Genomic DNA, 15,481 nt, shown 5'->3' on the forward strand with positions numbered 1-15,481 from the left:
CAGCCTTAGTTTTTTCATCTGCAAATATTCTTATATAAGACTCAAAAGCGTCTGCAGATGTTGCGTTGTGCTAGCCACCAAGGCAATATCATCTGCAAATAATATTAGTGATAGTTTATGGGTCCCTAGACTAACTTTCGGAGGCCATCTATTCTCTAGATAATCAACAACACCATGTATAAAAATATTAAACAATTTAGGAGAAAGAGTGCTGCCTTGTTTTACACCCAGCTTAATATTAAAAAACCTAGAAAACCTGTTACCAACTAACACGATTCCACTCACACAAATATACATACTCACTATCAACCTAACAAACAAATGAGGGAGGCCAATTCTAAACAGGGCATCCTTTAATAGCTCTCTGTCGACACTGTCGAACGCCTTGTGGAGGTCCTGAAATCCCACATAAAGACAAGTTTTTCCCTTTCCGTATTTATCAATTAATGCCTTTAAAATAAATATTATATCTACCGTCCCGTACCCTGTCCTAAAACCTCCTTGTTCTTCATGTATTATATTATTTTTATTCAACCATTTAGAAAGCCTTGTATCTAGTATTTTCTCCATTATCTTACTTAAAGCAGGGACTAGCGCTATTAAACGATAATTTATGTGCAACTTAGGGTTACCTCTCTTAAAAAGCGGCATAAGCAATGATCTCTTCCACTCATCTGGCCATTGTCCTGAAGTTAACACCTTATTACAAAGAAAAACGATTATCGACATAAAAATTGAAAGACAATTCTTAAATAACGTTATTGGTACACCATCAACACCCGCAGCCAATCCTCCTTTTAAATTCTTGTATACGAACTAAACCTCATCACTACTCACTTCCCCTACTAAATCATAATCATGGTCCTTCATGGGATAAACAACCATCTCTGTGGTATGTTTTACCTCTTGCATTTCTGCGCAATTATCTTCCAAGCTTTCTATATAATCAGGCCATGAATTGGCGTCTGGAGCCACCTGTGTCTTTCCTTTTTCATTTCCAGTATCATACCTTATATAACCCCAAAACTTACTAAAATCTTTATTTCTAAGATAATTTGCAATATCCAGTTTCTTCTTAATCTCAAACTCTTTTTTTTCCTTTTAATTAACCTTTTATAATCTCTTCTTTTATCTTTATGTTCGGCTAATCTTAAACTTTGCTCTTCCGGTTTATCACATTCTTTTAAATGACTCAATAAATATCTGACCTTTTCTTTCATTAACTTACAGTCCAAATCAAAATATCGCTCGTTTTTATTTTCGTTCTTATTCAGATTACACGATGCTGCACAACTGCAAATTATTTCATTTAATTCCATAATTATACCATGTATATTTTTTCCATCTTCTTCTAACGCTTTCAACTTATTTGTTATATGCAACTTCATAAGCCCCATTTTAAATTTTTCAAAATCATTATCATTTAAATCATATCTAATTCTTTTTCCTAAGCCCTCTAATCTAAGCTCCCCATTAGATAAATTTCTAACTTGAGGAACAACATCCTGAAGCTTCCCAGTCTTCAGCTCAAGCTTAATAGCTTTATGATCAGATCCAGCTAAATCTAGTTCATCAATATCAATCAATTCAGGTACAAATTTCGTATTAATCAGCACATAATCTACAACACTTGGAGTTGCGCCCGAAAGGCAAGTGAACTCACCCAGACCCTTATCATTTCCAAATCTTCCATTCGCAATGATCAGACCATGTTCCCCGCAAAGCGCCAGGAGCTTTCTTCCCCAAACACTTATTTTTCTTTTTTCATCCTTATTACTTTGCGCTAATCTTCAACAAATTGGGACCAAATCTCCTAAATCTGGGATTAATAAATCTGGAACCTCAACCTCAACGCCGATATAAGCATTGAAATCCCCCATCAAAACGCACTCAAAATCACTATAACTTTCTTGTATTAGCGACAATTCATCATCTAAAATTTCCCAAGTATTTTCTCGATTATAAGAACTATTTTGTGGAGGGATATACACAACGCCCAAAATTAATCTCTTCCCACATTTAAAACAAATACGCAGCCAAAGTAAATTTTCAGATCTACTATTAACTCTTTCATAACCATCAATAGCTGATGATTTAATCAAAACCAAAATACCACCGTAATATCTATTATTTTTTGCTGGTTTACGCACAACCTGTTCAACTGAATACCGTTGGAGATGGGATATAGGAGGATGATTATTCCAGGTTTCAATAAATGGAATCACATTAAAAGAAAGTAATTCACCATATAAATAAGGCAACGTATCACGTAGTCCTTGTATGTTCCATGACACTAAACTCAGTATATGGCTCTTTATTTCCTATGCGTCTATGCTTTCTGTCAGTGCATTTATATCACTAGCCACTTTTTGGAGTTTCTAGTTCCTGGGCTCTGTCGAAGAAAAGGCAAAATGGTAATACTCACGACTGCGACTATTAATATCTGTTAGCACTCGCTGACTATTATCAACAAAATTACGGGAAAAACCACTGCGAGGTCTTCTGTTAAGTCCTTTTCTTGAAGAACGGTTTCCTCTGGGTGCCACGATATATATATATATATATATATATATATATATATAACTGTATATGTATATATATATATATATATATATATATATATATATATATATATATATATATATATATATATATATATATATATATATATATATATATATATATATATATAATATATATATATATATATATATATATATATATATATATATATATATATAAAGACAAATGACAAAATAGATGGGAAATATATAATTTGGGCTATATATTTGTATATTAGCGGGGGGGGGGGGGCAAGTTATTTGGACAGTATAAAGTCAGAAAACAATTCTTACTTCATAATATGTAGAATAATTGTACCTAACACATTTTTTATGCAGACCCGCTATAATTTACCCCCCCCCCAATGTTCAAATACATAGCCCAAATTTGTTTCTAAAGTAACTAAGAAACTAACGAAAAAAGCAATTTGTTCTCGAGTTTTACACATCGGAAACTTCAGTGGGTGGCGTATAATACACAAGTGCCAGAATTTTTCATTGACAGAAAGCAGTATTTCCCGGTATTATATAAAAATATTCAGAAATTAATAAAAAAAAAAAAAAAGTTTTTTCAACATAAAGAAAGGAGCAACATCGAACCTTAAAACAAACAGAAATTATTAGGTATATGAAAGGGGTGGCCTCCTCCTCAAGACCTCAATCTTTTGGCTAAAGTTTTTTTTTAATAGAATTTTAAAACAAAACTTATTATTCTAATTAAGAGGCCATTGTGTTTCGGGAATCATTCTTAAAGAATTAGGACAAAAAAGTCAAAACTCTAGCGTAAAGAGCAAGGTCTTGTTGAATTGGCAACTTCTTTCATATACATAATAATTTTTGTTTGTTATGAGTTTTGATGTTGCTCCTTACTTTCAGTTGAAAAGTCTTGTTTAAAAAAAAAAATTAATTTATGATCGTTTTTAAATAATACCGGGAAATCCGGCTTTTTCTCCATGAAAAATTCCAGTAGTTGTGTATTATACGCCACTTACTCAAGTTTACGATGTGTAAAACTCAAGGACAAACTGGTTTCTCCGTTAGTTTCTTCATTACTTTAGAAATGAATTTGGGCTGTTTATTTACACATTGGGGGGGGGAGGTAAAGTATAGCTGGTCTGCAAGCAAAATGTGTTAGGTACAATCATTCTGCATATTATGAAGGAAGAATTGTTTTCTGAGTTCGAACTGTCAAAATGCTTTCCCCCTCCCCCTTATGTGAAAATATATAGCCCAAATTATATATTTCCTATCTATTCTGTCTCTTGTCTCACGCTAAGCTGAAAGAAACTAACGAATAAACCGATTTGTTCTCGAGTTTTACAAAACGTAAACTTGAGTGAGTGGCGCATAGTACACAATTCCCAAAATTTGTAAATAAAAATACGTAAAATAAAAATGAAATAAAAACAATTTTTTCATTTGGAAAATCTTATTTTCTACGGGGGTATTTTTTTTTGGGGGGGGGGGGGTGGTGGTGGTGGTATTTTTCCCGTTTTTTTCCGCGTGGGTATTTTCCACGGGAGGGGGTATTTCCCGCGGGGGCTATTTTCCTCGTGGGGTATTTTCAAGGGGGAAGTATTTTCCGACTGGTAGATTCCACGGGGAGGGGGAGGGATAAACGCCGGGGGGGGGGGGGTATTTTCCGGGGGTGGGCGGTAAAAGCCGGCCACCGTTTTTGGTACCCGCTTAACTAGCCGTATTTCATGGGGAAAATGCGGTTTCCTCCTACTTTTTAAGGCTATAATGAGAGAAAGGTTAAAATGGCTTCGACACATTTTGCAGATGAAGGATTATAGACTGCCAAGGATTGTTCTTCTTGGTCATCCTAGGGCCAAATGAAAAGCTGATAGTTCCCGAATAGGGCGGAAAGAGGTCTTAAGAAAGGATTTAAAGGATATGCCACTTCTTTGGAGGGTGTAAAGAGGGAAGCTTTAAATAGATTGGGATGTAGCAGGAGCGTGCGCAGCTGTGTCGCTCTCAGGTGGCTTGGTGTTGCAGTGAGTTATTAATAGTAACAGTAGTAGTTGAAGTATCAGATGTTTCAAATGGATTTTTTTTTCTTCTATAGGACTGAAGCCATCCTGACTCACTTTGTACCACAACCTTGAATATAGACAGATGTAGCTCATCTATTTTAGATGAACTATTAGTAGATCTATTCTAGTAGATTATATTCTTTTGCTTTTTTTAATAAATGCATTTCTAAGTCATTTATTAGAAAGGGTTAACAAATGGACTCGATTATAAAAGAGTACCTGTAAGTTTTAGCTTCAAATACCTAGCTGTTCTCAAGGTATTGCGGATATGCTATTTCGAAAACCTAAAAAAAACACGTTATCTTTCGATTTACGTCTGTCCCCTCCCCTCCCCTACGTCTAAACTAGAGGTCTATTTGACTCCCTTACCAAGGTTCACTGAAAGTTTTAACTCAGTATCTCAAGCCAAATAAACGCTATGTGTAAACAACTAGTAACTTGCATAATTACGATCCTTACTCCAGGGGTTGTAGGGGTCATGTCATTTCCAAAGTCATAATTGAATTACTTGACTATTTTAAAAATGGCAATATGAAGGTTTTGGTTAGATGTTTTGGCGGAAAGAAGGAGTGGGGAAGAAGTATAAAAAAGGGGAGGGCGTTGTCGCTACTGAGGTTTTTGAGAAACGGTAATAAAAACCATGCCAGGAGTTCCACCATGTTCAAAATCCCTCTTCCAAAATGCAAAGTTCCATAAAAAAACATTGATATATTATACCTAAGAAATATTTCTCGTAATTGAGTCCATCATCTCCCCCCCCCACCTTTAAGTACTTGCCTGGCTTGCTGCCATCCAAATACTTACCAAGGGTGTCAATACTTTCAATTTTCTATTTCAGTTGCTTATTTCTTTGTCTGAGATATCAGAGATATGAAATTTTGGTATCCTGGACGCAAACAATATCTTTTCAAATAACTTTACCTTCGCCCCCAAATCATAAACCAATGTTGACCTGCCTCCTCCTTGAATATTCCCTTAAAGTTACAACTTTATACTCGATATGCACAAAAAATCATGCTAATTCGCAAGATCTGACTTAAGTTCCAATACTTCCTAAGTTCTACTACTAAAAATATGGGAAACCATGTGTCACCATATTATGTTTTACAGCTCAAAATTAAATTTGTGACGGTAGAAACAAAACGATAGGAAATATACTTAACAGGCGCACCGAGTGCCAAATTCATCTTTTACCTAGCGACTTCATCCAAACTTAAAAAAATACCCATTTTTTTTACGAATGTCACTCAGAACGGGTAACTGCATTGAAATTACACAACGCACAAACACGCACACATATAAACACAATATGCAAGACTCTACAAACGCAAACACTCTTGAATTTGTATGAAAAATAATGATATAAAATCAGAAAGACTAAACGAGATGATTTTAAGAGACGGATAGGACCTCAGTTCGACTGGTGCTTTCTATTCTTAATTTGATCAAGCAATGATAAAGGCTTGGGGAAAAGTCACAACTTTTAAAACGATGGACATACCTTTCGTTAAAGTTCTTAAAATGACCCTTTATTTATAAAGCTCCGTATCGCTATAAATCTCCGCTATAATGGGGGGCACGGGAGGGGGGTTATATGCCCTCAATTTACTTTCGAGTATTAAATAGGAAACTAACCGTTTTAATTTCCAATCGATTGAGCTCTTTTGAAGTTTCATAGACAACAAATGGCTATCTTAAAATTTCTATCCGACAGATTTCAGGAAAATATGAGGCGTGGGGGGTATCCACCCTCCAATCCCTCTGAATCCTAAAAAGGGCACTAGAACTTTTGATTACTTATTCAATGATCGCCCTCCTAAGTTTATACGATCACCCATTCTATATATACCTTATATGCCGCAAGGGCATAACTTACAACCCTTGCCAACCCTTACAACCCTTGTGCTCGACATACGCAAACACTCTTGAATTTGTATGAAAAATAATGATATAAAATCAGAAAGAGTAAACGAGATGATTTTGAGAGACGGATAGGACCTCAGCACGACTGGTGCTCTCTGTTCTTAATTTGATCAAGCAATTATAAAGACTTGGGGAAAAGTCACAATTTTTGAAACGATGAAGAAACCTTTCGTAAAGGTTCTTAAATTGACCCTTTATTTATCAAACTCCGTATCGCTATAAATCTCCAGAAAATCAGACTTATATCCGTAATATGTCATTATCACGTTGAGTCACATAGGGGACATTTACTTCGTCAATGAAGTAGAAAATGAAGAGGAATCCTAATTTGACGAGCATAGTCTTGATGTACCTAAAGGAATAAATCTTAAACACCATAGGACTACGGCCACTAGGAAGAAACAGAAGAAGAACAAACAAACAAGTATTGTGCCTGTTTCATGGCAATGAATAAAAAAAAAAATTTCCGAAAAATAAGTTTTTCAAAGAAAACTAAAGGCTATTTTAAACTTAAGCTCAGTAGATATAAATACCTGTTAAAATTCAACTCAAAACGACCAGAAATTACTATTAAAGAATAAATGAAACCCAAAACGAACAGAAATTAATTAAAAAATCATAGGAAAAAATATAGAACGAGTACTTTCGACAACTAATATCATAATATACCGAATATTCAATTCGATGTTGTTTATACTTTCCAAGACTGTTCAGACGTATATAATTTCAGTAAAGCGCCAATGACGCAGAGGTTTTAGACTTTTACAGTGAGAGAAGGAGGCGATGTCCAAACTCTTGTTTCTAGTGATTTTTGTTCGTTTCAAGCTTTATTTTCATATTCAATGTAAGTATTGATTCAGTATTGATTCAGAGTTCAGAGAGTTAAGAGCAATTCAATCGGATAAAATAAAGGATTAAATCTGGACAGCTTGCGTAACCAATTTTTTACCTGTGTGTGGCTTTGTGCCAAAATTGTGAATATCTTTTTCAAAAACAAGAAAAATAACTTATTGCTTTGTTACAGTACTAGATCAATTAAGGACTACATTTTTACATGGACAATATCCAAAGTATGAAAATGGCAAACCGAACATTAGAGGCCGAGAAAATGCAAAATGCCAAGTTTTTGCGAGAAATAAATTTCAAATTGGATTTATTACCAGCGCTTTCGGAGAAAGTTAATGCAATTCCTGGACTTTCGGATAGCATTGCTGCCTTACAAGTACAGATGAATAACACTAGTACACAGCTATCTAGAAATGTTGAGACAAATGAAGAAATTAAAAAAGAGCTGGAAAATGTGAAATCAGACCTAGTAATCATATCTGAACGAGCCAACCAGCTCCAAACAGAGCAGAAAAGAACAAATTTGATTATTTATAATTATACTCCGCAACATAACGGTGAGTATACTGTGAAGCAAGAAATAATGGATTTATTAAACCGTGCTACGCCTTCTCTCGAAATGAGTCGATGTGATGTACGTGATATTTTTAGATTGAAATCAGGGCCAGTAGTAGTGAAGCTAAACTCGGTCGAAATCAGAGACTATATCTCAAGAAATAGTTCTTTATTGAGAAAGGGAGGTCTATCGGTGGCCCCAGATTACACAGCTAAACAAAGAGAAGCCCGTAAATACTTAAAGGAAATTATGAATCTTGCACAGAACGACGGCCGTGATGCAATGCTACGAGGTGACAAGCTGTTTATCCAAGGCCGACTATTCAGGTACGATGGAAAGACTGTGATTGAGGTTAAATGCAACTTGGCGCCAGTTAAAAATATTGGTCCACCCCCTAGTGCTAGACTCCCAAATTACCCTGCTGTTATCCCGATGGGGCTAGATAGTGATGCCAGTAATAGCGATGCCGAGACAGTGATACCGTCAACAGCCTATTCTCAGGCAGTATCGGCAACTAAAAGACCTGCTAGGGCTGTTATAAGCCCTAATGACCTACATCGACCAGGCACTCGTAACGTGGCACCCAGAGGAAACCATTCTCCAAGAAAAGGACTTAAAAGAAGACCTCGCAGTAGTTTTTCCCGTAATTTTGTTGATAATAGTCAGCAAGTGCTAACAGATATTAATAGTCGCAGTCGTGAGTATTACCATTTTACCTTTTCTTCGACAGAGGCCAGGAACGAGGACCTCCAAGAAATGGCTAGTGATATTAATGCAATGACAGAAAGCACAGACGCATATGAAATACAGAGCCATTTACTGGGTTTAGTGTCATGGAACATACAAGGACTACGTGATAAGTTACCTTATTTATATGATGAATTACTTTCGTTTGATGTGATTTCGTTTATTGAAACATGGAACGATCATTCTCCTATATCACATCTCCAAGGGTTTTCGGTTGAACAGGTTGTGCGTAAACCAGCAAAAAATAATAGACATTATGGTGGTATTTTGGTGTTGATTAAATCATCAGCTATTGATGGTTATGAAAGAGTTAATAGTAGATCTGAAAATTTACTTTGGCTGCGTATTTGTTTGAAATATTGGACTAGATAAATTTTGCGTGTTGTGTATATCCCTCCACAAAATAGTTCTTATAATCGAGAAAATACTTGGGAAATTTTAGATGATGAATTGTCGCTAATACATGAAAGTTATAGTGATTTTGAGTGCGTTTTGATGGGGGATTTCAATGCTTATACGGGCGTTGAGGTTGAGGGTCCAGATTTATTAATCTCATATTTAGGGGATTTGGTCCCAATTTGTTGTAGACTACCGCGAAGTAATAAAGATAAAAATATAAAAATACATGATTGGGGAAGAAAGCTCCTGGCGCTTTGCGGGGAGCATGGTCTGATCATTGTGAATGGAACGTTTGGAAATGATAAGGGTTTGGGTGAGTTCACTTGCCTTTTGGGCCCAACTCCAAGTGTTGTAGATTATGCGCTGATTAATACAAAATTTGTGCCTGAATCGATTGGTATTGATGTACTAGATTTAGTTGGATCCGATCATAGAGCTATTAAGCTTGAGCTGAACACTGGGAAGCTTCAGGATGTTGTTCCTCGAGTTAGAAATTTATCTAATGGGGAGCTTAGATTAGAGGGCTTAGGAAAAAGAATTAAATATGATTTAAATGATAAGGATTTTGAAAAATTTAAAAGGGAGCTTATGAAGTTGGATATAACAAATAAGTTGAAAGCGTTAGAATAAGATGTAAAAGATATACATGGTATAATTATGGAGTTAAATGAAATAATTTGCAGTTGTGCAGCATCGTGTAATCTGAATAAAAAGGAAAATAAAAACGAGCGATATTTTGACTTTGACTTTAAGTTAATGAAAGAAAATGTCAGATACTTATTGAATCTTTTAAAAGAATGTGATAAACCTGAAGAGCAAAGTTTAAGATTAGACAAATATAAAGATAAAAGAAGATGTTACAAAAGGTTAATTAAAAGGAAAAAAAGGAGTTTCAGATTAAGAAGAAACTGGATATTGCAAATTATTTTAGAAATAAAGATTTTAAGAAATTTTGGGGTTATATAAGGAATGATATTGGAAATGAAAAAGGAAAGACACAGGTGGCTCCAGACGCCAACTCATGGCCTGATTACCTAGAAAGCATGGAAGGTGATTGCAGAGAATTACAAGAGGTAACACATACCACAGAGATGGTTGTTTATCCCATCAAGGAGCATGATTATGATTTAGTAGGGGAAGTGAGTAATGATGAGGTCAAGTTTGTATTCAAGAATTTAAAAGGAGGTTCGGCTGCGGGTGTCGATGGTGTACCAATAAAGTTATTTAAGAATTTTCTTTAAATTTTTATGTCGATAATTGTTTTTCTTTGTAATAAGGTGTTAACTTCAGGATAATGGCCAAATGAGTGGAAGAGATCATTGCTTATGCCGCTTTTTAAGAGAGATAACCCTAAGTTGCACATAAATTATCGTTTAATAGCGCTAGTCCCTGCTTTAAGTAAGATAGTGGAGAAAATACTAGATACAAGGCTTTCTAAATGGTTATATAAAAATAATATAATACATGAACAACAAGGAGGTTTCCGAACAGGGTACAGGACGGTAGATACAATATTTCTTTTAAGGGCATTAATTGATAAATACGGAAAGGGAAAAACTTGTCTTTATGTGGGATTTCTGGACCTCCACAAGGCGTTTGACAGTGTCGACAGAGAGGTATTAAAGGATGCCCTGTTTAGAATTGGCCTCCCTCATTTGTTTGTGAGGTTGATAGTGAGTATGTATATTTTTGTGAGTGGAATCGTGTTAGTTGGTAGCAGGTTTTATAGGTTTTTTAATATTAAGCTGGGTGTAAAACAAGGCAGCACTCTTTCTCCTAAATTGTTTAACATTTTTATAAATGATGTTGTTGATTATCTAGAGAATAGATGGGCTTCGAATGTTAGTCTAGGGACCCATAAACTATCACTACTATTATTTGCAGATGATATTGCCTTGGTGGCTAGCACACCGCAAGATCTGCAAACGCTTTTGAGTCTTATAGATGATTATTTGCAGATGAAAAAACTAAGGCTGAATGTTGAAAAGAGTGAAGTTATTATTTTAAAAAAAAGGAAAACAAGTGGCGAAGATAAATATAAATTTAAATTTAGTAATGAGGAACTTAAAGTAAGTAAAAGAATAAAATATTTAGGATTTGTTTTATCGGAAAATGGAAGTTTAAAGAGTCATGTTGATGAATTAAGTAATAGAGGTAAAGTGGCCATGTCTGCAATTTTTAGAAATCCGACGATAATGGGAATTAAAAACCTAAAAATGCACAAAAGAATATTTAATACGAAAATTTTACCAGTATTAGAGTATGGAGCAAAGATTTGGGGCGGAGAAGCGGCACACAAGTTGGAGTCCCTCCAGCTCCAGTATTATAAAAGACTATTTGGATTACATCAGACAACTCATTCACAGGTTCTGAAAGGTGATATGGGCCTGTTTTCGTTAAAACTACGTAGGTCTATTTTGATGCTTAGATTTTGGTTGAAGATCATTAGGTGCAATGAAGACAGACTAGTAAGTGCTGCTTATTATCAGATGTTGAGCTATGATTCGAAAAGGTCGTGGCCATCCCAAATTAGGTCATTACTAGAAAGTGTGGGAATGGCTTACTTATGGAATGACGGTCTTGGTTCCCCTGATCTACCAACAAATTTAGTAAGCCAGGTACGATTTATCTTAGAGGGTCAGGAAATTCAGTATTGGCAAGGGCTGGTTTTAAATTCTGCTACATTGAATCATTATAATCAGGTTAAACCTAGTTTTGGAGAGGAAATTTATTTTAAATTCAATTTACCGGCTATGATTTTATGTCGATGGATTCAGCTTAGGGCGAATTGTCTTCCAATCCAGAGTAGACAAATGGTGTTCGACAGAGGGATAGTACATCCTGATGGTCGGCATGTGTGTCCTCTTTGTAGGGATGAGGACGAAGATTTGAACCATTTTCTCCGAAAGTGCCCGGTGCTCTCTGATTTAAGGGAAAATTACTTACATGGGATTGTTTTGCTGCTTCCAAATATCTTACAAAGTAGTAATCCAACCACAATATTTCGTATTGGTGCGTACATAGAGAAGGGATTAAAAAGAAGGAAATGTTTTTACAATTAATTATTATTAATTATATGGAATTAAAGTTATTTTTTTTTTTGGTATTTTACCAGAAGGCATTTTTCGCTATGTATTCATGTTAATGTGTGTTTGTAATTTGCTCTGTTGTAATTTTTCTATTTTCATATTTTTTGTGTGTATATGGCTCTTGGGCTTTTTGAAATACACGATCTATCTATCTATCTATTCAATTTAAGTTTCACTCGTTTTAAGATTTATTTATTCATTTACATTATTATCTACGGTATGTTTGTTTGTATTGATTGCTTATTTAATTTCTGTTCGTTTTAAGTTTCATTTATGTTTCAAAAGCAAAACATTTTTTTTTCGTTTTAAGCTTGATTTTCATATTCAACCTAAGCATTACTCGCTTTAAGATCTATTTATCCATTTATATTATTACTTGTTGTAATGTTTTTTCCTATGATTGTTTATTTAATTTCTTTTCGTTTTGGGTTTCATTTATTCTTTAATAATAATTTCTGGTCGTTTTGAGTTTGAATTTTAACAGGTATTTGTATCTGCTGAGCTTCAGTTTAAAATGGCCTTTACTTTTCTTTGAAAAACCTATGTTTTGGAAAGTTTTTTTTTTAATGAATAATAATAAAACATTGGAGCCGTATGGCCTTTACTATAGGCGACGCTATAGCGTTGCCTCTTATTCCTCCTCAGCATTGAAAAACATAAATAATTTAAGCCAGAACGATCAAAAAGGGGAAAAGATGTAGAATAACTAAAATGCAAGAGAATGAAAAGATAATTTCAAACCAATTCGCACAATAACACAAAAGCTATAAGTAAAAACAGAGGAAGTAAAATTTTAGCTACTCCTATTAAAATGCATAATGATTCCTTTTTGGGTATCAATTTTAACAATAGGTTCCTTTTTTATTTATTTTTTTAGTTTTTAGAAAAAGGCATAGATCAAATACAAGCATCTGTTTCAACTTTGAAATAAGCAAATATGCATTTTTAGCTTTGTTTTTGCGGCTGTCCTAACCCGATGCTTAACAACTTTATCATTTAAAATAGGAATCATTTAAAATAGGAAACAAAAGCTATCTATAATTTCCCACGCATTTTAGATTTATTTTTGAATAACAACAGCAATAATTTATTTTGGCATTGTTGGAATGTTTAGTAAGAGTCCTATATAGACGAAAAAATAAAAGACTAATTAGAAAAGAAATTTCTATTGACAATGAGAAACACGAAATATACAAACTTGGCGTATATATATATATATATATATATATATATATATATATATATATATATATATATATATATATATATATATATATATATATATATATATATTATATATATATATATATATATGTGTGTGTGTGTGTATATATATATATATATATGTATATATATATATATATATATATATATATATATATATATATATATATATATATATATATATATATATATATATATATATATATATAGATCCAAAAAAAATACTGTTTTATTTTTAATTTGATGACTTTTTTTTTTATTTTGTGATTTTCGTAACCCATTGCGTAAAACCTTTATCATAGAAATAGGAAGAGACAACTGTTTATACGGATAAAGGTTTTGCACAAGCATGGGCTAGGGAAGTAATAGAAGATAAAAATTGTAGATTTGACAGGCATGCTGTCAGTCTAAATCAATATTTACTCTCTTTATTATATTAAAAAATCTTCAAAATCAATCCATTCAAGAAGTTAAAGTCTCGGTCCTTCAAGATCACCAAATAATTAAATCAAGTAAAAAATTTAAGAAAAAAGACGCATTTGGTGCCAGTGGGAGGGTTCTTTCTCAACAGATTATTTAAGTTTTTCCACATTTGCATTCTTGTCTTAATGTTAGTTGCTTCGATGTGGCTCGTGTTCTACTTTCTTAGCTTTTACTTGGAGTAGCTACTGCTACTCCAAGCTGGTTTGATTGCTAAATTTCTATTCTCTTTGATTTTAGTTATTTTTCCTTTTTTTGATTTTTTTTGGTTTGAATTCATTCTCTCTTTCTGTGCATCTTGATGCTTTATAATTAAACTATTTTTCGTTTGTTTATCTTCTATTTCTTCTTTAGTGGCAGTACACCCACTGCGCTCAAAATTTACTCCTTCGGTTACAGCAAGACTAGGCTCCTTAAATTAGGACCGCTCTTGATTTTCTAATACACTGAAGAAATACATTTCCCCGACGAGACTCAGAATGGTAACGATATATATATTATAGCTTATAAGTCAGATTTCCTAGAATTTAAATAGGGACATTGTGAGTTGAAAAGGGAATTTGCGGAGTTGGATAAATGAAAGGTCATTCCAAAGAACCACAACGAACGGTATCTCCATCATTCTACTTCCTATTGTCTTTTGGAAGCTCCTTTATTGAAAGAGTAACCAAGCTTTTATTACCTGCATATGACCTTTTCCTCTCCAATCTTCCCAGTAAAAGCATAGATCAGATCCAGTCAGATTTCCATAATCGGAAAAGCCAATTCCTATCCAGTTCTTTTTTGGAAGTTGTGCTTTTAACAGAAAAACAACCTTTTCTTCATTGAAAAGAGGTGTCCATTTCAGTTGAAACTTGCCATTATCATCCAAAGGCAGGGAATATAATTTATTGTCTGGTTCCCGAAGATTTTTTGTGTTCAAACTTTCTGCGATTTTATTCCATAAATGTCTATGAGAATTCAAGCAAGACACTGAAGCTAGGAAAAGAGACCCTATTAACCAGATCAAGTTCATTTTAGAAACTGACTTCTCTCCAGAGCCTCGGAACCAACTTATATTAGGCAGTCGTGTAAGGGGAATTTTTTATAAGCTACTTACGCTTTGCACCGAATAATCATAAGGACTTGTAAATGACTGCTGTTATTGAGAGCTTGACGCTGAATTATCTCAGGAATTCTTATGAAGTCTTGGAACAATTAGAGCTTTTGATAAATCCCTCTTGGATTCTAAGGAATATTGAGATTGGAATTCTAGAATCGAGTGACAGCTAGATTATATTACTTGGGAAATTCATTAAATGCCTTGAAAATACATTATCTTATTTTGGGATTCCTTTAAACTGTCCCGCACTATATCACTTTCATCACTGGTTGTACAATTTTTTTTTTGAAATAATCAACTTTTAAACTTAAAATAAAACAGAAGTTAAACATACTATGAAGTCCCTGCTCTCTTCTCGTTTCAGACCCCTTTTCATCTTCCCCTGCTTTTTATGCTAAAAATTGAGAACTAATTTTTGGAATGAAATAGATATACCAGGCTGGCAATTGAAATTATTTTATTTACCTATTGTCTTTGAAAGCGAACGAGCAAAAAATTACAACTTAAAGCAAATAAAA

The 15,481-nt window shown here is 34.0% G+C and overlaps 2 protein-coding genes across 2 annotated transcripts in view; one reads left to right on the forward strand and one right to left on the reverse strand.

Annotated features, from left to right (window-relative positions):
* Positions 1-14,876, reverse strand: part of Tbh (Tyramine beta hydroxylase) — a 212,542-nt gene extending 197,666 nt beyond the window's left edge. Inside the window, exon 1 of the mRNA XM_089100600.1 lies at positions 14,544-14,876. Coding sequence (XP_088956726.1) covers positions 14,544-14,876 — 333 coding nt within the window. The remainder of the gene's footprint in view (positions 1-14,543) is intronic.
* LOC148944070 (uncharacterized) lies at positions 7,599-14,283 on the forward strand. The gene is made up of 2 exons (XM_089100551.1): positions 7,599-8,745; positions 14,216-14,283. Exons 1-2 carry the CDS (start codon positions 7,599-7,601, stop codon positions 14,281-14,283), a joined length of 1,215 nt encoding a protein of 404 aa, XP_088956677.1.
* Positions 14,877-15,481: the final 605 nt, after the last annotated feature.

Source organism: Artemia sp. Qi Xiang Cuo, chromosome 14 (assembly GCF_049724085.1).
Source record: "Artemia sp. Qi Xiang Cuo chromosome 14, ASM4972408v1, whole genome shotgun sequence".
Lineage (NCBI taxonomy): Eukaryota > Metazoa > Arthropoda > Branchiopoda > Anostraca > Artemiidae > Artemia > Artemia sp. Qi Xiang Cuo.

Coding starts and splice junctions, on each gene's coding strand:
- LOC148944070 (XM_089100551.1), top strand. CDS start 7,599: ATGGCAAACCGAACATTAGAGGCCGAGAAAATGCAAAATGCCAAGTTT. Junction 8,746..14,215: donor AATACAGAGCCATTTACTGG/GTTTAGTGTCAT, acceptor TTTCTTCTTTAG/TGGCAGTACACCCACTGCGC.